Source organism: Topomyia yanbarensis, chromosome 2 (genome assembly GCF_030247195.1).
Source record: "Topomyia yanbarensis strain Yona2022 chromosome 2, ASM3024719v1, whole genome shotgun sequence".
Taxonomy (NCBI): domain Eukaryota; kingdom Metazoa; phylum Arthropoda; class Insecta; order Diptera; family Culicidae; genus Topomyia; species Topomyia yanbarensis.
Window position 1 is genome coordinate 465,414,860 of NC_080671.1, and position 27,420 is coordinate 465,442,279.

General features: G+C 36.8%; 1 protein-coding gene across 3 annotated transcripts; it reads left to right on the forward strand.

Moving 5' to 3' along the window:
* Positions 1-1,141: 1,141 nt before the first annotated feature.
* LOC131686129 (homeotic protein spalt-major-like) lies at positions 1,142-27,094 on the forward strand. Of its 3 annotated transcripts, none has more exons than XR_009304936.1 (5): positions 1,142-2,098; positions 20,265-21,180; positions 21,267-23,494; positions 23,558-23,716; positions 25,226-25,364. XR_009304936.1 is itself a non-coding variant. In XM_058970297.1 (5 exons), the coding sequence occupies exons 1-5, from the start codon at positions 2,038-2,040 to the stop codon at positions 25,685-25,687; spliced, it is 3,807 nt and encodes a 1,268-aa protein (XP_058826280.1). In that variant the 5' UTR covers positions 1,142-2,037; the 3' UTR covers positions 25,688-27,094. The 3 variants fall into 3 exon arrangements, 2 of the variants coding, with proteins under 2 accessions (XP_058826280.1, XP_058826281.1); XM_058970297.1 differs by having other exon boundaries at positions 23,577-23,716; positions 25,226-27,094; XM_058970298.1 differs by lacking the exon at positions 23,558-23,716 and having other exon boundaries at positions 25,226-25,400.
* The last annotated feature ends 326 nt before the right edge of the window (positions 27,095-27,420 follow it).

Consider the following 27,420-nt stretch of genomic DNA (forward strand, 5'->3'; position numbering starts at 1 on the left):
ATCGACAATCAAAAAGAAGTGCCCAAGTAACAATATATCCTGAATTTCACATTGAATTTTCTGGACTATGTAAGTTATTTTAAGTTGGCATTTGGCATCGATCGATCAATTAGGAAATAATTCTATTACTAAATGAAGAAAAATATCTAGTGAATTTGTAACTGCAACTAGAGATACGTGAATCATTAAACAGTTCAGCAAACGCGACGGGGTAGTCTTATATGTACAGCAAAATGAAGCCATATTATTGCTAACATGTCAAAATTCTATCGCCACCAACCCCTCGAGAAGCCACACTCGCAACAAAAATTGAATTATTCTGAATCTCAAACAACACATGCACAACGCCCGGCACACAAACACAGCCATGCCTCGAAGGTCCACCTTTTTCGTGCCGTTTAATAATAATATAACAAAATTATCAAAATGACTCCACCTTTCTGTCATAATAATAAATTGTTTATGATATTTTTGCGTCTATCCCCTTTTACGACATTCCATGTTAGCGCACACACTGCTAACTTCCAAGTATATGAAATTGGAACCCGAAGAGCTGTATTGGTGCACCTTCTCCGTCTTCGGGTTCTTCCTTACTACCCACTCGGATACCGATTCCGTCCTTTTCTGACGTGTAACCATGCACATCTGACCGTCTCGTTACGTGTTCAAGCCGTTGATTATATTTATGTTTATGCTTTATGAAAGATATGCGAGCCAAAAGAAGAACTACGGGTTTTCAATAAATATTATGATTCGTGTATGTTCCTTCGATGTACACACCGCTGCAGACAGGCGTACACGACGACGACGACGACCGGACAGATAGCTCGAGAGTTTTCCCAGTTCTGATGGTGTGCAACGGAAAGCACGACTGGTGCTGGTCCGGTCGCTTGCTACGCGTCGAGAGAGTTTTTCTCACTCTCCATCATGCACTCAGCATAAAGCAGCCCACTGGGTGAATAGTGCGCCTGTGTTGGGTTGGCAAACATGTGTGCTGAGCATAAAACATTTGGTAGTGCATCGCTTGCTGGGATGGAGGGGATGATTGAAAATTGTGGTGGGGATGAACGATAGCTTCGACTTGAGAACTGTGTTGCAGGCTGGTGTTGGTTCAGTGGTCAGACCAGTCTTTGCGCTATCGTCGTACAAGTAATTGGTTCCTTTGTCAATATTATGTGGAAGTTTGTTTAGTAATGTTCTGTAGTTTACGGAAACGCGATCTCTGCTAAGAGGAGTTGTGAGCCACCGCGTGGATTGTAGCGGGAGAGCGGTTTTTTATGACACACGAGATTTTTTTTTGTTTCATCCGTCTTTGTGTCACGCAAGAAAAACAATACTACGGGCATACAGAAAAAAAAATCAAAAGACCGAGATTCGAAACTCGAACCTCTGCATCTATAGTGAAGTGTAAAATTATTTGTGTTTTTTATCGACTCGTCCATCATACACGGGTGGTATGCTCGCGCGCGCTCACTCTCTCTCCCTCTATCGTCTAGCTCCTATGTATCTGTCGGTCTCGAACTCGATTGATTTTGACTTATCGACCGAATGGCTCGCTTAGCATATAGTTTTAATCAGCAGTAGCGCGTTGATTGTTGAATGATGTGGTCGAAAACCGCAAACGTGAACGAGTGATTTCTTTTCAACAACAACAACAACACACACAAAAAATATACAATTATTTGCCGAGCGTCCGCCATATCCGCGGGTAGTTTGTAACGGAACGTCGAACAGAGTGAAACGTCGGCGGCAGTGATCCAACGATCAATCAGAGCAGAATTATGCGACACTGATTTTTTCCAGTTCAAGTGAGGTGCTAGCAGCAATAAACATCAGTTTTTTTCCCGACGGTGATGCGAACATAGTGATATTTAAACAAAAAAAAAAAAATAAACAACACAAATTAGTGCAATAAGTTGTTTCTACTACACATTGGAAGTGGAAAAAAATATACCTAGTAATGTGTGCATAGAATAATGACAGATGCCTGAATCCAGAATAGTTTTTGAAGATCATAAAACAGAACTGTGTTGAGCAATGATCCAGGTCGACTCTGTTGGATACCCTAGAGTGAAAAATGATTCGAGTGCTGAAGAAGGTGAATACAATCAATTTATTATTATTGAATAAATCATGTTTGAGCTCAAACACTGAATGGATAGGGAACATCGCATTTACCGACGGTATTCTGCCGACGGTATTATGCTTGCCTACTAAGTAGGCTATGATAGATAGATTTACTATTGTTGTATGTCCGTAGACATCAAGGTCCAGATCTTTATTGCTTTGTAATATAACTCGTTCTTTAATTTTTTGATAAGACGCTTTTTAATATTCAGAAGCATACAATTATTAACGTTAATCAGTTTCATGATTATTATAAATGCTATATGAATGAGAATGCAATACGATATCGGAAAATTGAAGCTTGATTTATGTATGCTAAAATATACTAATGGATAACATGAGCCTCTTTGAAAACAGTAACTTCCCCTTGAATTCTTTTATCCGTCATTTTGTATGTAAGAATGTGCAGACAAACGGCGTGTACTCCATCTCTTAGAATTCCGTACCTTATGATTAATTGTGATAATAGGTATCTGTCTGTAAGAATATGTTAAGTAGCCAAAAACAAATAATCGAACGCTTACTACATATGATCTAAAGCTCATATCTGTTTGATTTTCACTGCAATTTAGATTATAAATTTTAAAAAACTTTTCTATGCTCTATGTAGAGTATCTGTTCAATGGATGATGTATTTGGAGTGCAATGTTTACTTATTTAAAGAGACAAACATTATTACAAGCACAAATATTTTTTAGTTGGTAATACTGTCATTTACTAAACTCACATCTAATATTTTCATTTCACATGTTATTAATATGTGGAATTCAAGGCAGGATTCTATTGTTGGATCTTTTGGTATTGACAGTAGGGCATGCAATGCGATTCACATACATTTACAATTTTTTATCATGTTGGAAGCTTTTAATATCCGAGTTTTGTCAAAAAAACTATTCACAAATAAAATTTTATTTTTAAATTGATTTCCACAAAAACATGAACGATCTCACCAAACTACGCGTTCGGGATCTTATAGTAAACATTGGCATGATACTCCAATTGGTTGATATATTATATAGCCTTCTGTTGCTTTTTCCTAAAAGGATCAATTACCGATTTTCCTGTTATTTTGTTCTAACTTTCAAATTACTTATGAAGTCTTCTTGTTCCACGATTTGCTCTTTTTTTGGAGTGTGACTTAAATTACTTTAGGTTAGCTTAACTAACATCTACAATCTATACTGTCCTTCATTGCATATTTCTGGGATCAATTTTCGATAGAATGTGAGTATCAATAGACATTCATTTTTGTTTATTTTTTCTTCTGTTAATAACTTCCCAAATTTTCACTTTGTTTACTATAATATTAAATACCTACAATTTCTTATTTGTACTAAAACAATTAGTAGAAATTTTGATAGTGAAATCGTTATAATCGAAAGAGAAAATAAATAAAGAGACTCTAAATATTACTCTTCATGGGACTATCAGGAATCAGTATTCCTATCTGGTCTTTTAATAATTTTGAATCACACTTTTCAATCCAAAATTTCTAACATAATATTCATTCGGACATAAAAAAAGATATGTATACATAAAATGAAACGATCGTCATAGCTTTCATTCTTATTCACATCTTTGTTAGAATTCAGCTATTCGCTATTTCATTAGCACTGAATTGAATAATTTCTGAAGTGCCTCTGTGTTTGTGATTTTCGCTGTAAACCCTTAAAAAAGAGCTCACCCACAAAAATACCAGCTCAAAACTAGTTTAATTCGGTATGGATAAAATATTTCCAATACATCAAACACGCAGCAGCAGTACAAGTCGAGATTTTGCTCCCGACCAGTTCATCTATTTCGATTAATTACTCGCTGCGGTTGGATTCATTTTTCGCATGAAGGAAATTTATCAATAAATCGATTTATATAATTTTCCAGTGGCTAATTTGTTATACAATACATATATATATAAACTAGTCCAGCAGTGGCAGTGGATACCGGTTTCCGCCGATCCACCCGTGTCGCCCATACACTTGGCTTGGGCGTGGATGAGTCCGTCCACGTCTCGCGGTGTCCGGCTCGTCCGGATCGGATTGCGGCGCGCTGGTTGGCACCGTACGAAAATAAGTCTTATAGTAATGCAACGCAGCGGAATGCTAGCCGGTTCTTAGATCACTGGAATACCAGTGCACACGGCTGTTTTTAATATGAATCAGCAGCCATCAATTATATTCATAACACACCGAAAGTAAATAAATTTCTGCTTATTACACTAATGCTCGGTGTCGGCTTGGGATGGGTAGGTTATATGGTTTCAATCTCATCGATTCATTTGATTTGAGTAGGGTTCAATAATTATTTACGACGCCTATAGCTCTTTTTCATGCGGTGCGGACTCCATGTGAGTGTTTAGGTTTCGCACTAATTATTAGCGAATTAGAATTCATGGAGAAGTCGTAAAAATATTCGAATGAGTGATGAAATTTTTCATTTCATTGATTATATTGGATTTGTTTTCAAGCTAATCCGGTACAATAGAAATCGCAACTCAAGGTCATGGAAAGATTCCAGAATCCCGAGTAGAACTCACACCTTTCTCGGGATTTTTTTTTTATATTCCTCTCGTTTGTCACCACTGCAGATTACATACCTAAAACGTTCATTCTTTTGAACTGCAACATTTTTAATCTCTATTTATTTCTATATTTATATTTTCTCTCTATTGAAATTTCAATGTTAATAAAACATTTATTTGAGCACTCCATAAGCCTCGTGAAAACTGAAAGTCACTTGCCGAGTAGGCATTAGTATATGTATACTGCCTCTATCAACATGAAATGCTGGACTAACATTTCTACCCTATCCTTCTGTGACCCTAAGTGGTTGGTATTTATTTGGGATTAACATGACACGAGCCTGGCTACTGAAAACATCAAACGACTTTGCAACAATAAGTCAATCGAATTAAGGTAAACCTTGACATAATATAAGCAATATAATTTACTCTTTAAAATGTTTTTTCCCGACATATATAAACTTTTTGCTAGACATTTTGTTGAAGTAATATAATTGTACGATAATAGATTAATTCAGAATGCGATTCGCATCAGGTTGATTTTCAACAATCCTTCGATTTTATATAATTCTATTTGTCATCTGCAGGGTTGGTCTGCTGTCTGGAGCAGTTGTAGGTTAGGTTGGCAGAATTTTATACTGGAACGTATATTTCTAGTCTAGTTTAGTCTAGTCTAGTCCACACACAGCCAATTCATGGAGGGATTCTGAAAAATTGCAGACGTTCGTCTACAATTTTTCTTGTCAATATTAATGTGTATGGCACATATGGTATGTGACCCAATCATTGAAGAGGCCAGGCTAGCTGTGCAGCGTACAAAATTATGTAAAAAATGTTTCAAAATTAAACGACAGTCAGGTTATTCAATGAAGAATTAAACCAACAAATCATTTTGAATCTTAAATAAGGAAGAATCGACCGTTTCAATTTAAAGGGGTTTTAAAAATCGTTGAGAGTGACTTGACCAAGAAGATTATTGTTACTTCTTTGGTCCTATGTTCCAAAAATGATGAAACAGAGGCATTCTGGTCTGTCCTTGCCTTTGTCCTAGGTTATAGCGCCTTTACACGCGCTCTGAAATAGGGAAAGAGAAAATCAATCGTAACCAAATATGAAGTTATTCGGAACCACAAGTTGATCAGTAATAATTATTACTAAAAGATCTTAATTCCTTCTGTAGTGTAATGAACCACGTGTCACATGATCGACAAGTGGTCCGGGAAGACAGTTTATTCGCAGTTTGTAACAGATGATTTCTACCTTTTTTCCTATCGTACGATTCAGAAGAAGCATTTTTGTTGATATGGATTCAGTTCCTCTATATGCTTTAAACCATATTTACACCTAACTCCAACAGCGCGGAAGCTTCCAGTCGCCGAATGCCACACTGCATCTATACTGATTGTGGTAGGAGAAAGATAAGTCTTTTCAACGTACTGGTGGACACTATTCCCCGCTAAAGAAATCCTCAATGAAACAAATGAACACTTGAAGAATAACCACCAATAAATATAGATATAAAATATAACTAGAAAGGGAGCACCGGTAACAAATACGGGGTCCAAAACACTTCGGACCAACGGGGCATTAACTTCACTCCACCACCTATGAAGTATTCTGTCGCTTTAGGGGTGTATCTGTCGAATTTTATGCCTCGTTTTCTTAGTTTTTCTCCAAATATATTTCCACTTTCCTACAAATTAAATTTACCGAAATTCAAAATTTTCAGAAGAAGCATTTTTGTTGATATGGATTCAGTTCCTCTATATGCTTTAAACCATATTTACACCTAACTCCAACAGCGCGGAAGCTTCCAGTCGCCGAATGCCACACTGCATCTATACTGATTGTGGTAGGAGAAAGATAAGTCTTTTCAACGTACTGGTGGACACTATTCCTCGCTAAAGAAATCCTCAATGAAACAAATGAACACTTGAAGAATAACCACCAATAAATATAGATATAAAATATAACTAGAAAGGGAGCACCGGTAACAAATACGGGGTCCAAAACACTTCGGACCAACGGGGCATTAACTTCACTCCACCACCTATGAAGTATTCTGTCGCTTTAGGGGTGTATCTGTCGAATTTTATGCCTCGTTTTCTTAGTTTTTCTCCAAATATATTTCCACTTTCCTACAAATTAATTTTACCGAAATTCAAAATTTTCTCTGTCAATTGACGCACAGCGAAAACTTTTCGCACGCGACACGCATGGCTACAACGATCCCATTTTAAACTGGAACGTATGATTTAAAACAAACTGTCCATTGATCAAGGTTCAAGCCGTGTGATGAACAACCAATGGGATATAATGCTTACAAGAACACGCAGGGAATATGTGTTATTGATTCCAATCATTTATTGTTTATCATTTCAACTACCAAAATTATTGCTTTCATAATATTTTTCGTTGGCACAACAATAAATGTTTGCTCTCAATACAAGATTTTTATTTTCAATATATTTGAGACAATAAATAAATTTATTGTCTCTCGACCAATAATTTTTTTTATTGAATTTAATCCATGATTTAATTGAAACTACAAATCTTTTCTCTGCGTGAAAATGTAAAATTGATTTACAGAGACTAATAAGAAAATTGAGTCATTTTTTCCATCGAGAACTGCTTCGCTGGTACGATGATTCCTTAATTGTTTTTATCGGATGAGAAAAACTTACTACAACAAATTTATTGTTCGAAGCTACATGGATCCTTCAGCACTGATTTAGTATATTTCTCGCTCAATCTGGGCAGTTCGATGATTCCAAAAATCATTCTTTTGTTACGGTATGAGGAGCTGAAGATTGTTTAGCTCTATTATTTGTGTAAAAGCGTGTCAAAATAAACCTAAGAACGATAAAAACACCATTGAAATTATCCATGAGTTGTAAAAAAAAAGTTGTTACGACATCGCGCAGCTATTCCTGGCAAGAATGCTACTGCAAATGAACCAAGGATTGACGGAACTACTTTGAACACGATTAAACAAAATCGGGGTCATGAGGTTCATAAGTTGACTAATCAAGTAGAGTAGGCTCTCGATATTCACTTGACACTACATTGAATTGAAAAATAGGCGAACATAGAGTGGTAAATCGATTGCCTAGTATGCAGCTCACCTGGGTTCGGTTCCCAGCCCCGTACATAGGGTTTCTTAAGGGATTTTTCTAACTCAAAAAAGGCGAATCGAAAAAAACAACTGAAAATTGGCCATCCTACTAATAAATTGAATGTAATTGTTCGCTCACCGCCACGAATGGATTCAAACGACTTCACAACATACCCAAAAGATTGACATTTCATTGTCATCGTGTAAACTTTACATTGATATGAACTGTACTGTCACGTGCCATTCCGATTTCTTCATTTACTTTAGTAAGCTAAATTAATAAATCAGCCAATTCGCAGAGGTAAAGTATTCAAGTAAAAATTAACTCATTTCGTGCAGTAAATCCTCTACATAAATTTAACGTAATATCGTCGGAACGGGCTAAACTGAAGCGCACCAACACCCATCACTCACCGGCAATGCAAACGGCAGTAAAAGTCAACGGGAGTCAACAATTGAATGCATAATTTTATCAATTTTAATGAGGTTAACTCTCCGCCAAAATAAAACTGGTACCAATTGCTGTTATCAGCCCTCTTTCGTACGGCTCTCGTCTTAAATATGAAATTGCGAGGCAGGAATTAAAATGCAGCGAAGTTCAAAGCGTACGAAACAGAAATATGACTACTCTGAAAAATTGGAAACCATTTTGATTTTTAACCCGTTTTTTTGTTTCGTCCATCGCCTTTGCCGCCGCCACCAAAACCGGCGACCATCGATCGTTGTTCGACATTCCACTTGTGTTTGCAGTTCGCTTCTTTTCGGTTCATTCTCCTTATCACCTTCGTTGTCAGACAAGTTGTGCCTTTATTCCTGAACGAAATCACTGGCTGCAATTACCAGTTTGCTCATAAGATTCTGCAGAAATCTCGGCCGCCCGAACGTGAGGAGGCTTGTTGCCTGGGTATCCCGGCCACGCATCTTCACACAGCACGGTCAGATCAAGTTCTGGAGTTCCTGTATCATCTTCCGTCGCTTTTCTTTCATCTTCTCGCACTTCTTCACCGTCTTCCCATATAGACACGCATACGTTTCTTGCATTATACTTGCGCGATTTTATTCAACTTTGCTTAATTTGAGCTTATAAGTTCACAAACACCAATGCCAACAGGCAGGAACGTCGAATCTAAGACAAACGTCGACTGCGCGCCTGCCAAAGTCCTCGAGAGATGCTGTTAATTTATACGCGTCATCACCTGGAAGAAACCAGTTTTTTGCTTGTACACTCCGACCCCGAACAGTCACTGCTGCAGCCAGGCTATCACTGTATGCATGCTCCAGTGCACAGTGCAGCGATGCGGCATTTAGAGGTGAAAAGATATTTGAACCGTTGGCGAGACGAATTACGATCATGATTTTGCGAAGATTTCGTACTAATAAAATCATAAATGAGTGAACGGGGTTGATCCTTAATAATAATTATCTTTATATTCTCACGAACATAATAGATTTTACACTTGAATTGTGGTTAAATAGCAGCTAAAGCAAATATATATTATTATGTTTGCTCCAAATTATTAAAACCGTGTGTGAAAAGCAGATTTTAGACTGGATATTTTTGTAAATGTCGTTGTATTACTTAAGGAATTCATAACAAGTTCGCCATCTTCCTTGTTATTGCATTTCATGGCTATCCTAAATACTTCTAGTTATGTTAATGACTCCAAGATAGTAAGGGAAGAATAGAAAATTTCGTTCAAATATAAAAAAAAATATAACCAATTTCAGGATAGTTGCGAAAGATTTGAAGAAAAAAGTATAGTCGTACCGATGCAGTCAATGAACATGAGTTACGTTGCTGTCTTGTTAGTTTTCGTTACATGACTACAATTTCTCATCTACAAACACACAGAAGTCGTAAAGTATCGCAAAATAAAATTTCATTGACGGTTTATTTCCGTCGCCGTCTGCTAATGGACGAGAGTGCAGATTCATCAAATTCTGTCTGTTGCTGGGAGTTAGTTGAGAACTAACACGCGAAGTGGCACCAGAAATAGTCGAATAGTGAATGCTGATGTTTTGATCTGATCTTCCCTTTTTTGCAAAAAATGGACCATTGTATATATTTGGATTGAATCGCATGAATTGGTTTGCCATTTATTATTTTTCATTGCTGATTCTTGAAGCAAACAGAAAAAAAACACAAGGGAAACGCAACAGTCACGATGTGCTTTTACTGCACATCTGAAGCGGTTCTGAAATAGATGTGCGTTACCCTTATTAATAGTTTCGAATAATTTTAAACTCTTGCAGACAAATCAGTTTAAAGTTTGGCATTCATTTGTGTTTAAAACGTTCATTTCCTACGAATAGCTGTACAACTAACTAACTATTCTTGGAGCACTTAGGATGGCTCTAAAGTGGTGCCTTGGAGCAAAAGATGTCTCAGGAAACATACGTTTAATAAACTCCCACAATAGGCTACCAGTGTAATTTTTCGAACCTCAAAAATTCCCATTGAAAGTAACTATAATTAAGCAACATTAATTTTTATTTTATATAAGTGACCATTGCACATTTATTGCATCGTGGACATTCCAAATTTTTGATATTATACTCACTATGTGATCAATTTCAATTTGAGTGCTTACTGTTATAGGATGCCTTTTAATTTAAATATAACCACTTTTTATAAATTTTTAAAGGATTGTGGGACAAAAAAAAACTAATTAAAAATAATAACTTGAATACTTTTATGTTGATGAAAACACTGACGCAGCTAATGGGCTTTACTTGAACTTTCGCTGGTGAAAGCAATTAAATATTAAAATATTTATTAATTATGAACTATCCATTATTCTATGAGATATCTGCATAAAAACTAGACTAACTAAACAGGAATCAGATACTAAAAATGATATTTTAATTCGAATATATTTTATGATCACAAGGCTCAAGATTTGTTGACCTTTTAAAATTGTCTGCAGAAAATAAGTAAGTTTACAATTTACCACTGGAATTGTGTAAAACAATAAAGTGTTTGAAGAACTAAAAAGCACTATTTCGCGAAAGAAAATAGATAGCCAGATAATTTTCAATGTTTCATGAAATTTCATACCGAGGGACCTATATGACCATGGGAATAATTAGTTCCTAATCAATAGGGGAAGATGTTACAGAATGATGAACACTGCCAATCGAACAAACTGTTCAATAAAAAATTATTGGTGTAACCTTTCTATGTAACTTTTAATTCTTCTAGAAGATACTGCTATTATCAATTATGCGAACGAATATAAATTTAAGTGATTTTTTTTCAAAAGCGCGCTGGTCATTATAATTTTGACAGCAGAAAATAACGATCAAAACTGATTATGTTAAGGAACATACTTTCAACACACTTACCACAATAGATCTAAATACTGGCTCCAACAACAAAAAATACTTTCGTAGTTTAATCTGTAAAAGGTTAAAATGTTGTTCACTTGAAGCTAATATTGTTTTAATGACATCATCTATTCCTACTTAATAGTAAAATCTTCTAATATTGTCTTCGGAGTGCTATTTTGGGTGCTAGTCTTGTTACATCGTCTAACAGGGTTCTAAGTTGGTGCTAGTTACTGATGAGATGAATTCGAAACATAAAAATTCAATTTATTTTAAGTAAAATCTTCAATTTGCCTAAAACTAATCTGATTTCTATTAGAAATTTATTTTTTCTCCAGGAAGAATACATGGTAATATAAATACAAAATGATAACTGATTTTTTTAGAAAGCGCAAACCTCCCTAGTTCCTAGACATAACCTCATAACCATTTCTTGCTATTTTGCATAAATTCCTCAAGAGAAAATTAAAAAAAAAACGATTTTTTTTGGCTTGAGTCGTCTTCTACTTGCTATCGTAGGAGAAAATAATAAAACTTTGTTGTCTAGATTTACTTGCATTTTGTCATTGATTAGTTGTTTCTTTATGATTTTCACAACAAAATACTTAAAAAATTCCTTTTTTTAAGTCCGCCGTAATCCAAGTACCAGTATATAATTACATCAATTCGAACAAATTGACACATTTTAATCCTTCAGGTACATCAGATTTGGCCGAGCTAAATGGCCGAACAAAATCGGGTGTTAACAAAATTAGATTATTTCATTGTATAAAGAAACAGTTCTGTAAAGAAATGGTGCATGAAATTTTAATGTGAATGTTATGTTTTAACCCAATGAAAGAAAATTGTTTTTCCTGAAGTTAAAAAAACATAATTATGCTATGAAAATAATCCTCATGCATGAATATTTGCAATACGCCACCTCCCTCCTCATTCACAAGCGAGGACTGTATCGTAATCCCTTTCTCCAAATTTTTCTCGTGGTATTTGGGTCCCTCCTCATTTTATTGCCAAAATATGATTTACTAATTACTATTTTCTCTTCATGTATTTTTTGTGTTTATTCTTATGAGTAACGTTATTCGCAAATGACTTTAACCTATCAATACTGTCTGTACTAGTAACTAATTTAATTTAATATTATTAAAATTTCATTAGCTTTTTAAAACTGAATGTTGCCGAATATGAGAAGTTGTTTGTTTTTTAAAATAACAGATTTCGAAACATTTAATTCCATGGGAAATTAAGTGATATTGGAATTCAAAATCGTTTAGGATTTTTTTGGACTACTTCATTATAAATATTCCTCTAAGCAGCTCAAATATTATTATAAAGAGGTTTTTCCTTCGTTCTATTCTCAATGTTACCGAAGAAATGAATAGCAAAACCATCATCGGCTAGAGTCGCTAGCTTTACGAAACTCTATTCCGAAAGTTATAATAATCACTCCAAACCATAAAAATGAGTGAACTATCTATCCAAAGTTGTATTAAATTTTGGGTACCAAAAGGGAGTTAACAAGAATCGAATGCAAATGTTTGAGGTAAAATAACAGTATAACAGTAGTAGCTATAACACCCTTGAATGTTTTGGAAACTATATTTAAAATTTTCAGATCACAGTGAATTTTCAGATTACAGTGAGGACTTATTAGCCTCCGATTTTATCATTTATTTTTTTAAATTTGATTATAGAGGTTTTGAACTTAGGGTCATTCGCCTCTTTTCGGGTTAGGGAAATCTCTTTTGGAAAAATCTCTAACCCTATGTGCGTGGGTTGGGAATCGAACCTAGATGAACTGCGTATAAGGCAATCGATATACCCTCGATTTTATCTACCCCCGTTTTTTCAGCTTTTTGACCCGATTTTGTCAGACTCATATGAAAATTGATAGTTGGTAGTTTGATGGGCTCTAGCAGACGAACCAAGTGGAATTCGAGTAAATCCTTTCTTGAGCATATTTTCCTTATCTTAGAAATCCGAAATATGCAAAAATAATAAATTTTATTTTTTTTTAAATTTTGCGCTGTCAGACCCCCTGTAAGATAAATAATCAGAAAAGATTATGAGACTATATCTAGGGACCAAAGAAAGAAAAATATTTTAAGAGCTTCAGTTTATTACAAAGAAAGAAAAATATATGTCCAGATTTTGTCAATATTCCTTATCAGCCTAAAATTTACCAAGGGGCTGATAAAAACGGGTCTTTACTGTATTGCAAATATTTTCAGATTATTTTCTTCGAAAAAATGTTTTTGAATTTTATTATTTCTGGATAAGACAAATTAAATATAATCCCATTGAGATTACTTGGATAATGCTTGACATTAAGTATACAAATTGAGGAAGAGCAATCAATAAAAAGCCCTAAAATATATAAACGAAATAAACCAGAGCTAAGGTTTTGCAACAAATTGTTCCCCTTTCATTCATTGTGTACTGTAGAAAAACGATAAAAATGATTTGCAAGGCACTGGTAGCAAGAAGGAGGATGCTACCACTATTATGTTGCCCTGGATAAACCCACTGTAGATAACGATGGCAGAATCCAAGGGCTAAACTACTGGGTTCTTGCAATCTTTTCGTAGGAACTGGTAAGAACAGGAATCTCCTCTGCATTTCCTGAATCTTTAAAACTTTTTAAGCACTTCGATTTTATAGGAAGATGAAGGTTTTAAAATGAAGTTTCGGCAAATTTATAGACATTTATTTATATTTTCAATTAACAAATCCTGAATTTCTTAAAACTTAAAACATCTAAAAACAAAGGTCGACACAACGTTGGTTGAAGTAGACGAATTATAACAAAGCTGTTGATTGTTTTCATATACAGACACCTAAATGGCAAAACGTGCTTCAAAATCCATCATGCTCTACACTAATTGATAAGCTAAACTTTTTTTGATTCCATGGATGTTAGGACTTAGGACATTCCCATGGCCTAAAATCGGTTATAAACATTAATTGGTGGTGTGCAAGTTCCATGCAAGATTGTCCAGCATCACCGGTTCCAGACGTGAGAAGACCATGCGACTTAACATACACACACACAAGGCACGTATCCACCATTCAATAAAAAATGTTACAGTATAAAAACGTTTGTGTGCAATGCTTGTAAAAGATAGGCTTGCGTATGTGAACGTTGTAAATTTCAGTTCTTGAGCAAATTGAGTAGATACTATAAGTCAATTGTATAGTTGTTGGTCTAAATTTGAATAGAATAATACTTTTGGACGAATTTGATAATTTACAGCACTCGAGCATTTTTGATCCGCGGCACAAATAGCAGCTTAATAACAATAATATTGACCGTTAGTACGTATTACTTCAATCAACGAAAACTTTATGGATTTGTACATTTTGGATGTTAATTAATTGTTCTCACGTGTATTGCAAAGTGCTTCTTGGAGCATCTTGGATCTCACATTTCATCGCTCTTATATGAAAAATAGGGATTACACAAAGGAGTAATAAGCGACTACGTTTTTCCTCAAAGATTTTATTTGGTACTGGTTGTAAATTGGTTCTCCCTTACGTTTTGAAGTTATAGTTTTGTAGTTCGTGCTATCGATGAGTTCATCCGTCTTCAAAATTATCTGGCTATATTCATCGGCATGACCGTCAATACGGTGTTCCGTGTCCTATTTAGCAGAATTTTGGAAATACAACATGCGGACTCTTCGTCTGTTTGTTGATTTCATGGTAGCGTACGATTGAGTGATACGAAGCGAACTGTTGCAGCTAATGTTAGAATAGGGGTTCTTGATGCTGAGTCGTAAGACGCTGTGTAGGACAATATCAAGTATAAGGATTGTGGCCGGGCCTATAAGTCAAAATTTTATAAACATTTACATTTATTTATCACGCACATCAACAGGCCGTACTCGGCCCCAATGATGGAAACTTAAACTAATTACATCTAAAAAACTGCAGGAATCGATTTCTCAATGATATTTATCCCAAAAATTCGTAATTTTCAGCAAACCTCGGAAAATGTTGATTTTAGGAATTTCTTCAGTTTTTATAGTCATGTAAAGGATATATTTTTGTTAACTATAAATCCTTTTGGTTTTATTGTATTGAACGAGAATATGTTCTTCAAATGTGTGCATCAATACTTAAATTTTTTCAAAAACTTGGGTCTTGTGTTTTTTCCCGAAAAATCTTGAAAAACGGCTTATTTTGTGCCTCCTAAAGCAGACACCCCTTCAATATTTACCAGTCCTGAAAAAATCACTTTTACATTGCCAATTAATATCAAAGGTTGAATTCAAAATCTGCATCTGCTCTTGCAGGGGAACTTGATCGAGTAGAATCAGTTCCAAGCAAACTGTATTCACTATTCACGTAACACTAAAAAGAACCGATATATATACTTTAAGCATAAAATTTGTATTGGTCATACTGTTATGCTAAGCACATTGCAGGGGATTGAAAATATCTCACAAATGTAATACTTCCTGTATTACAAACTCCCTAAAAAATCTCCGAAGCATAAGAGCATAAAAGTAAATCTTGAACGGAAAACAACTCAAAATAATCGCCTTTTTTGTAAATTTGTCTGAAGATGTAACTAGTGTAGGACCCAATCAAATCAATCATGTTAGAAATCAGGAAAACTTTCATATAGATTTCTTATCTCCAAATATTTATGATTCAGTCGATGTTACCGTATTGTTAACTCTATTATGCCAAAATGAGGTGTTTCATGCAGTAATTGTGTTGTCTATATTTATACATCAGAATTAAATACATGACGAGTATTGTTGCGTCTCGCAAATGACCGGGCCGTCATTTCTGATTCTATAACACTGTTTCGTAATAGAACATTTTATTTAAAACGAATGTTATAAATTTCCTGGAAATTAATACACATATTTATTAATACACATATATTTTTGATCACATTCCAAGCTTACATTTAGTGCGAATCCATCCCGGCCAACGCTGTTTGCGATCTAACGGAAATTTGACAGCGTAGGCCTGTTGATAGATTAGAGCAAGATCAAGATTAGTGAACCAAGAGATGCGCGCATTATGAAGAGGTCTTTCAATATCACTTGGTTATTTATGACATATAGACTAAGCTGAATAGGTTGGACATTTGTGGCAAATTAAATCTATACATTTATATTGAATTTTGGTGATTCAATTCAAAAATCGAACTTGAAATTAATCTTGCCCAAAACTTTCCTTTAATAACATTGAAAATAAATTAAAATAGGTAAACATACCCTCAATAATGTTAGTGTTAACTCGGAAAAAGCTGTACCACATTTTATTCGAATATTTCGATTTGTTCCGAAGATTTACTACAAACATTAGCATCAATTGTGCAGTGGGCAGCGCACTATGAAAGCTCTAAATAAAGTCGAATTCTCTGCGGGGTCTTGACCTGATAGGGAAAGTCTTTCTGAATTTATAAAGAACTTAGCGTTGGAACTCACAGCTTCTTTGACTTGGTTTTCTAATGTGTCGCTTGCAAAAATAATTTACTTCAATTCATTTAAATGTTCCTAGTTTGCATAAAGTTTCAATAGTACTTCTTGTACTCCTTAATTTTTTAAAGTAATCTATAATGAAAAACTTTCTATCAATTCAAAAATAGAATTACTAATACACATCATGGTTTCTGCAAAGGACGTTAAATTAGTACAAGTTTACTAGAGTTTGTCAACTTTGCACTAATTGTAATTCCAAAAAACGACTCTAGGTTTTATAGTAGTTTTATAATCACCCATAAAACTTAGGTTGCACTTGTAGCGTGCTATACAACTTCAATTGTTACTTGGGAATGGAGAATGGAAACCACGTGATGGCGAAAATTACAAATCAGTTACCTATTTATGCTTGTATTTAACGAAACCAACATTCAGATTCACCGCCTCTCTCATTCATTAACTTTTGAACTGACTGAACATTTATGCAGAATCGAATGCTTTAGTGCATAGGAAACATAAATTCCTTCATCAACCAAAGCATTCATTTGTTATTATGTGGACAGTTTGAAGGCAGAAGTTGGCATCTTCTACACTTTCGAGCATAGGAACTGCGTAATCTATAATATATCTGGTGCACTTTTGCCCAATAATCATAGAAACAAAATTCAGTTTGCTTCTGAAACCGAACATATCCGAACCTGAATGCGCTGTGTCGGGAGTACGAATGACATGGGAAACGAACTAAACATTTAATTCATTGCGCCGGGCATGGATTGAATTTCGTTTTCTTTCAAGTTCACGCAGGGATGTCAATTTTTTTGAGCTCTGGTGATGGATCTCAACACATCGTATTGACATACTCTTAAAAAGCCAGGTCTTCTGAAATGGCTATAATTTTATTTAAATGAACGCCAACGAATAGGTAAATTTAAAGGAATGAAAGCGAATCCTATTGAAGACACTTCAGGAGCCCCTTCTGGTGCTCATCTTGGCCCTCTTTTGTTTATTTCATTCGTTAATGGCATTTCATTTATTCTTAGAAAATATTAAAATTCTAATCTATGCCGAGAGCATGTAGGTCTTTTCAGAAAGTTGAAAGAAAGAAAGCATAAATGATATTATAGATAGAAGTACACTTTTAATATATTTTGTGACATAAAACCCTCTGCATGCTCATTGGTATTGAAACACTCAAAGAGCATTATGCTATATTTCTCCACAATGAAGAAAAATTTACGTAAAAAACAATTTAAAATTGATTTTTGCCTGAATTTTTCCCGCTACGGAGCTAATTGGATAAAACTTCAAAAGGGTACCGGCAAACGCACAAAATCAGAACAAAATTAGTTATGGAAGTTGCGTTTCGATTTCGTCTCATCAGAATCCGACACTAACTTAGTAGCAGGACTAAGCTAGTGCCGGCTTGACGTTAGCTCCAAAAACGGAGACACAAATTGTGTTCCTGAAGAAAGGAAGTTTCAGTTTCAAATTTATTCATCAGCTCAATCCTTTGCTTGCGGGATATTATGCTTGACAAGTGCAATATCTCGCAACATAAATCATGTCTCCATCAATCTGGTCCTGGCACTAAGTTACATTCTGATGAGGCGAAGTCCAAACGCAAATTTCACAACTAATTTTGTTAAACCAGATTTTGTGTGAAAAATGTAAAATCAGTCAAAGACGGGGTTATTTTTTTGTATCGTTCGTGAATATTTTGATTTGTTTTCCGTTTGAGATTTAGTTTGATGTAGTTTTGTACCGGAGAGTTTTTTGTAAAAAAAATAAACAACTAATTTGACATTCACACCTGTTGACAGAAAACAATATATCCTTCACCTGCAGTTATCAAACGAGCTGGGAAATTTTACCAACTTTTGAAAATAGTCATGGGATGAAATGACCGCTTTTTGGGCTAAAATGATTATGTCCTAGAAAAGTCATATTATATTATTTTTTTAGTAAGAGTCCTACTTAGCAATGATTTAATCTTAATAATTTTTCAAATATCGATTTTCCGAAAAAGTCAACTTAAAAGAACTTTTAGGGCATCGAAAGTTCCACGTATTTGCCATATTAAGGAAGAGCGATTTTTTACGAAAAACATGAAATATTCAATGTTTGAACTCTACTAAAATGACTGTATAAAAGGCGCTTCGTATTTGAGAGTAGTGAAAGAGTTGTAACAAGTTTCTGCAACCGGACATGACTTGGATAGTTGCTAAGAAATCCCATGTTCTTATATCAGTGTAATGTAATGTGTATGTGAAGAAATATGTTGATATGGTAAAAAGAAGCAATAATAAAAGTCGCATCCCAAAAAATGGTTTCGATATTCCTCATCAGCAAACATGAACTTCTTCGCTTACTACCGAGACGTCACAGCCAGTTGTTTAAGTGTTCAACCATGACTTGTGACTTTTTGGATTTTGGTGTCTAACTGGCGCCAATGTAGTGCTGGTTTAGACTTATCTAACTAGCATTAAGTTGGTGTTAGTTACTGATGAGAAAAATCCGATACACTAAAAAAACAAATTTTTTAAAATAATCATAGATATCACGTTTTCAAAGATCTCCAAATGTAGGGTTCTACTAAATTTTGATTTTCAGAATTTAAAATTACACGACCTGCATTTTTGTCGAAAACACCACCGATTTCGAACTAGTTTTTTTTTCAAAACTGGTAACAGCGCTACCCTGGCGACTGAATTCCGAACTAATTTTATAGAACAAACAATGGTCTAGGTACTGTTCAGTAATTTTGCGAAGACACCATATCTCTAAAACTACATATGATATTTGATAGTGCCCCGCTTTTCTTTGGTTCGCAGTTTGCATTTTTGCATGTATTTTCGGAAAAGTGCAAAAAACGTAGATTTGAATGGTGATTTACTGGTTTGGAGACTAATCGCCACATACATTTTAGTCTCTGAAATTCTTCACAAATAAACAGATTCAAGTATCGGAACAACATCAAATGTGGTAGTCGGGTCGGGGATGTATTCCCTGATAATGTTTGATAGCCTTGGAACGCCTATCACTTACCAGAAGAAGTCCCGCGGACAGATATGGCTTTTCGCCCCCAGGCGAGAGGTACCTACAGTTTGAATTGAAGTTGTGTGCCATTGTGAGACTTGGCGAACCCATTTCGATCATATAATGGCAGCTTCAGGAAAGCACCGATTTTAAGCCGAGTGCACGTCAAAGCTTGGTCAGATAAAGCAGAATTTACACGACTCAGCCATGCCCTTCATGTAATCTGAGAGGGGTTTGGTGTGAGGCGAGAAAAAAAAGCTTATATAAATGCAGCTAAAGGTAATAGCACAAAGTGCGGGGATGGGTGAAGACAGGAGAAGATCTGGCTACAGACGTGCCGATACAGTCGAGATGAAAATGGAACATAAATCTGGAATAAGTTTATAATAAATATTTTATATAAATTTAATGGTCACCATGCGTATGGTCAAAAGATGGAGAGTTGCTTAGTGAATTTATGTGATTCAGACGATCATGTACCTAATTTGCATATCGTCACAGAATGTGTTAGTTGCTTTGAATAATTAGTTTAATTTTGTAAAAGCAAACTAAATTTTCAAACAACATTTCTTCCATTTTCTACAATTGTAAGAGTCTACACAAATCATATTCAAGAGCCAAATTTTATATATGAATCCCTTATTGTGACACGAAATTACCTACAACGCTTCTTCTGTTCTCTTTCTTTCCATCCACACAGATTTAAAGGAAAATGGTTGTATTGATAAGGACAACACAATCGCAAGACCGTCGGTAAAATTACTATCGAGGATGTCGGAAGAATTCACCGAGGACTGCGACAGGCGGGCAAAGTTGAACGATCACCATCATCTTTCAGCAGTGCGGCATCAACAGCACGATCGTGATGAGATTGCGCATAACGAGGATAATTTAAGTGACGAAGAAAACAATGACGAGGACAGTGGCCGAAACGAGGATGCAAATGGGAACAAAAAGAACGATTTTAGACATCAAAATTATTCGCCTCACGGAATGGTCACGGATGATCAGACGGCGGCAAATATGGCTGGATCAACGGCGGCTGCTGTAGCACTGGCTGCGGCTACCGCAGCAGCGGCCGCTGCTGCAACAAAAGGTCCTACTTCATCCCTGCCAAATGAATTTAATCCCGCCGCATTCTTCCCTCCCCCGGGGCAAATGTCGATTCAGGCCTTTCAAAACGCAATAGCACAATTCACCGCTAATGCACTGGCCAACAATATGGATAATGATACGGTGGTGAAAAATCTTGCCATCCTGCAATCGGCATTGTTTACTCTGCAGCAACAGCAGTTTTTGCAGTTTCAACTAATTCAACACCTGCAATCTCAGCTTGTGAAAAAGCATACCGCTAAAGAAGAACCAACGAATGATTCTAGCTACAGTTCCATGTTCGATCACAGCCACAATAACAATAATAATAATCATAGTAAGAGAAATGAACCTCAAGACTTACGGAAACAGGAACGTCCGGAAGAGGATGAGGAGATCGAGGAGGAAGGGATTGAAGATGCTTACAGCAAAAGTTATCAGATGGCCAACATAATGGCGGCTGCAGCTGCTGCCAGTGCCGAAAATCGACCAGTGATTCATCCTGTTCCTGAGGAAGACCTGAGGTAAGTTTAGTAGTAGATACTTTTTTTCGTCGAATTGTATATTTATATTGGTTTTTCGTTTATTTCCTTTGAATCCGCTATATCAGGAAACCGAAGGCTTCCGAATCGTATGTTGAGAAGCGGCCCACGTTAGAGCCTCAAAACACGTTACCATCGCCAACGGTAGCGTCTAGTGCAAGTGCAAGCCTTACCACATCCTCTATAGCAAACACGGCACGAAGTAATTTATCCGAAAAGGATGAAATTTTACCATATCAGGACTCGTGCTTTTCCTCGTTAGCAGCAACCATCATAACTGATCATGCACCCTCGATTATGGGTGAACCAAATTCGCTTGCCATGCTGGAAAAGAAAGCCCAAGAAGTGCTGAATTCTGCCTCGCAGGGTATTCTGTCAAATAATCTATTGGATGAGCTTGCATTTGCAAACGATAAATCATCGCCTAATGGCCGGAATGATGCAGCACTGTTCAAGCATCGCTGTCGGTACTGTGGCAAAATTTTTGGATCAGATTCGTCCCTTCAGATCCATATTCGCTCACACACAGGGGAGCGACCATATAAGTGCAATGTTTGTGGAAGTCGGTTTACCACCAAAGGGAATCTGAAGGTTCACTTTCAGAGGCATTCGGACAAGTACCCTCACATACCAATGAATCCGAATCCAGTTCCGGAACATTTGGATAAATATTTCCCCCCATTGATTCCTCAGGAAGCGCTGAAGGAGCAGCAGCAGCAACAGCAACAGCAGCAACAACAACAGCAGCAACAATCGCATCCTTCTACGTCTATTCCTCCTCCTCCCGGTTCGGCTGCGCAGTTTCCTGGCATGGAACCACGAGGTTACCCGCCTAGATCATTTTTCCCCGATTTTTATTTACCCCGACCACCACTGGATATGTTCAGTAATGCTCTAAATGAGCCACCTCGAAATCCCGTGGATCTCTCGCAAGTTAAAAAGCCAGAACCGCCAAGAGAGCCTACGCCAGAAATGAGGCTATCACCGGAAGTCGTGTTACGCGAAGATCCACAAATCAAACATGAACCGATGGAAGAATCGTTAGACCTTTCAGAAAAATCTTCAAAGACTGTACATAAGGAGGAGGAAAAAGAGGAAATAGAACAGGAAAAAGAGGAACACGTAAATCTTAACAATAGTACTAGCGAAAAAGATTTTCCACTGAAATTGAAAAATAATTCGGTTGAGAATCTGGCGACCGTTCCGTCAGTATCACCTCCGTCAAGCTCCTCGTCGGGGTCACTTTACCAAGACACGGTACTGGATCCTTCATTCTATTCGGCTCACCTTCCCCGGCCAGATAGCAATGATAGTTCGTGGGAAAATTTTATCGAAATTTCCTCTGAAACGTCGAAACTGCAAGAGCTGGTCGATAACATAGATAGTAAAACAACGGAACCTAATCAATGTCTAGTGTGTAAGAAGGTTCTATCCTGTCGAAGTGCGCTGCAGATGCATTACCGAGTTCACACGGGCGAGCGACCGTTCCGATGTAAAATCTGTGGTCGATCTTTTACCACGAAGGGGAATCTGAAAACGCACATGAGTGTTCATAGGATAAAACCACCGATGCGGACACTGCACCAGTGTCCAGTTTGCCATCAAAAGTTTTCCAACATCTTCGTGTTGCAGCAACACATTCGGTTACATACGGGAGAGATGACCGATTTAACTCCCGATCAGATCAAGGCAGCTGAAATCAAAGAATTCGAAGGACCTGATATGCGACTGAATCCTTTTGGAGTACGACTCAACGAGTTCACGCCAAACAATCAGAACAAGCGTGGGCTAGAGCATTCTGATGAAGAGAATGACCACGATGGACAGGATGAAAAGTCCCTCAAGGTACCGATTAATGAGAAGCTTAAAGTGAAATCAGAACTTACGTCTCCTGCAATCGAAAACCAGGTGGAAGATTTTCGTGCGATGAATTTGCAACGATTATCGGTTCGATCACTACCGAATGATGAATTCACCCGCGACTCAGCGTCTGCCAGTCCAAATTCGTCCGAGGCAAAGCGTATGAGATCGTCTAGTCCTATTGGTTCGATATCATCGATCATGTCCACACGATCGCCTTTATCAACGCCACCGACATCAGCCGGTGTCGTGGATCAAATGGGAGCCGGAGCAGCTGGACGAGCCGCAGCAGCAGCCGCAGCGGTAGCCGCTTTTCCGTACGGGCCACCATTTCTTGGGATGCCACAGTTCCCACCATTCATCAATAGGCCACCCTTCCTCGGGAATGTGCCGATTGTGCCGCCCGGCGCCAACATGCCACCATTTGGATTGTTCGGTAAGTGCAAGCTTCAGGACTAGACTTTGCATATTTTTTCAGAACAATAGATTTCTATTACAGAAAATTTGATTAATTGTAGGCGTACGTGGAAACACAACAACTTGTAATATTTGCTTTAAAACTTTCGCATGTAATTCCGCGCTCGAAATTCATTATCGAAGCCATACGAAGGAGCGCCCATTCAAATGCACAATCTGCGATCGAGGATTCTCTACCAAGGTAAAAATCTAATTGACTATTTCGAAACACACCCCCCCGTCCGTACCTCCCCCACCCTCAGTCTTCATTTTTCAACCCCCCTTTTCTGTACAGTTACACCCTTTCTGAACCCCCTCCCCCTTTCAAATCCGCATCCTTGTATTCAAAATTCCAAATTAGTCTGGTCTTTTCTGTTGTCTACCGGGAATTCCAACTCGGCGCTGACACCAAATATGGCAATCTCACACTTTCTCGAATCCTGTGTTGTATGTTGAAAGCAGTAAAGAGACGTCCTTTGACTGAGTGTATTTTTTGTATGGCTTGTTGAAACCGAATACTAGTTTTGAAAATCCATAATTCTATTATTTTTTTGTCACAAAAAAAACATTTCGATAATTTTGAACCGTTCCATGAAGGAATGCAACGGTTTTCAATACCAATGCAGTGCGGAATAATTCTGAGTAAATTTGTATTTTTGGAACGATTTACAATCTTGCCTGAAAGGTAATTGAGAGGCTCAATGAGTTTTCTATAGCTAAATTGTTGTAAAACCGAGTGGAATTTTTTCCCTCGAACTCGGAAGCAGTAGATCGACAAAGAATGCACACGTAGTTGGAAGGGCGGCTGCGGTGGCGGCAACGGAGGAGATTAAATTTCATGTGACATTAGCAGTGCAATGCAGAGAATGAGGAAAATGTTTAAAAAAAAAGATCGGTACATTTGAGCATAAAACCAAACGAGTACAATACCAAATTTTCTGTAATTTGTTTAAAATAGAACTGAATTTACCCTCACCAAATTGATATCGATACCTTGCGCTTACAGTTCACACTACGCTTCACCCTCACTTTCTTAATTTGGCTGCCTTTTCCTTCTAAACGATCTCTACTTAGCTTGCTGGCCCCTCATCAATTTAACGCTGCCTAAAGTGTGCGCTTCAATCGTGCGCAATAAATTAGAGTGAGATTTTTTTTTTGGTTGAAACTAACGCGCGCTTTCTCCACTTCTCGTCACTGCACACTTTTATTTTATTGTTTGTTTGTTTGAAAGTATAACATGTAGTTTGAGTTTAAATAGCACACATGATCTTCTGTCGGTGTCATTAATGACCAGATAAAAACTTAATAGCTTTCTGCCAATGATGAATCAGAACAAAATAATGCACCCAAAAACAAAATTAAAAAAAAATCGATCTGACACACTAGAATAGATGCATTGAATGTGCCAAAAATGAACACATTTGAGGTATCTATTTTCATAGCTGTCGTTTCTAACGCTCACTCTTTCACACTCACACTAACTCGGTTTGACACTTGGGTGCGAGTCGGTTGATGATTTTATGGTGTTCTAATTATAAAACTAACTTAAATGTCTTTTATTATATAATTACGTCTCAGCTTTCTCGTGCACAGCAACTAATTCGTTTTATCTCTCACGTTTCTTAAGTACATAGTTAGTAGCCTCACGCGTGATGCTTCGGCAGCAAAAAAAAACGGAAATTTACCCCTTATTGTATTTTCTTACTTCCAGGGAAATATGAAGCAACACATGCTCACACACAAGATCCGTGATATGTTTGGCAGCTCGGGTGGCAATTCCGGAGACGAATCACGCACACAGACTCCGCCGCAGGATCCAAACAACTCGGGTAGCAGCTCTACCGGCGGTGGATCGAACAATGCGGTCACTAGTCGATTCCCGCAGTCCTACTCTCCAGCTCCGATGGAGAGTAGTGCCGAGGACTATTCTTCGACTGGTGGACGGAAACGGGAACGTTCCCAATCTAGTAGGGGATACGACAGTGCTTCGCCATCTATGGTTAAACATGAGAAGGAGAATTCGATTGATGAGAATGGCTCCAACAGCCTGCAGTCGAATGGATCGGAGAACACAGCCAACAACAACTACCGGGAATTTATCAACAAAGATGTGGACATCAAAAACTGGTGCCAAACACTGAAGGAGATGCCGGAGAATATTGCTGCAAGTTGATAACCTTACACGAGCAAACGTTTCATAATCGATAGGGAAGTCATGATGAATGATTTATGCTGAAATTGTAGGCTCAGCACCGTTCATGATATTCGCTTTCGCGTAGAGCTTAGACACTTACTGGCCAAATAAAATCAGAAGTTGTTTCAAAGCTGAGTGTGAATTAGGCACAGCACCAGCAGTACAGGAAATGGAACTAGTAATCAAATGTGCGATCTCAGATACAATCCCCATCTTCGTTTTATTGATGAAGAAAACCGAATTTGTATTTTTAAACTGGAAATGTCTGTTTTTGTAAAAAATGTAACATATCATCACAAATTTATATTAATTGTTCGTAACGATAAAGATCGATATTCAGGAACAGTAGGGCAAACACACTAAACACCCACATGATGCACAGTGTTGACTATGAGGAATTTGAGAAGTAGAAACAAACAAAACATGGCGATATCGTTTTAAATTAGGTACGAAGAAAACAAAAAAATGGGAACCAGTCGGAAAGAGGAGCGTATCTTGTGAACAAAGTGACGCTAATAACCAATGATGTAGCATGAATTCAATCCCAAACAAACACACATAAGGAGACTGTACAATCTACGTTAAGTCCTCGTGATCTTAAAATTTGCTTGAAATGCAAAACAAGTAAAAGACCGTTCTGCAAAAATCAACTAAAAGTTCGTTTTTGTTTGAAGAGAGTACATGCCTATTTAAACAGCTAAGTGGAATAGGAAAATTGTTTTGTATAGAACATAATTTAACTATTACATGAGCTTAGGAGCTCTTTTAAAAAGTACTGTATGTGCGTGTGTCACTGTATGTATGTACCTATAACATTGAAATAAAACATTATGCTTTATGAAAGTCTAAATCAAATAATTATTTAAAGTAAGTTATACAAACATTGAAATAATATTTGTGAATGTATAGTTATTGAAGCAGGAGTAACAAACTGTAGAGAATAAAATGTGCGACAGGGGTGTAAGATCATTCGGAACGACTAGATATCTTTATGGAAGTAAAGTAAGAAACAAAAACTACCAATCAAAGCCAGACATACCATATTTAATTTCTCAAATCCTATAGTTTTTACACGACCCATTATCGTATTGTACATAGCATTAACACTGACCGCAAACAGTTTGGTTTCCCATTCATTTCTTTCTCATCTTGAATCGATAAACAGACTCACCGTTCAGTTTCCTATTTTTTCTTCCTTACATTTGCGAATGTATACCAGAGAAATGAAATCTAATTAAACAACATTTTGTGATAATTTATGTTATTAGGTTTTATATTTTAGGTATTTATATTCTATTTTTATGACACTGTTTTTATTGAGAATGATTCTGTACAGCAGCGAAAAACGGAATGACAAAATAATATACAACCAAAAGAAATACTACAGCTGGTGATTGTTTTTTTTTCTTTCGTCCGAACCCCGAAATTGTCCCTTCGAATCGACCGAGAAAGGAATGCTAACTCAAGGTAAAGTTTGTCAACAAGTGATGAATCGTCTGTGTCGGTCGTAGCTCGGCTCGGTAGTCTCGCAAATAAAGTTGATTAAATTATATTCAAGATGGTGTGTAAAATATGGTAATCGATTGATGACGCCGACAAATGAATGCTGAACTTCGTAAGGTGAACTAGGACAATCTGGTGGTTGGCAAATCTTAATTTTCAACTATTATTTATTATACTATACCACTATAATGCTTTGAATGCTTTGTACA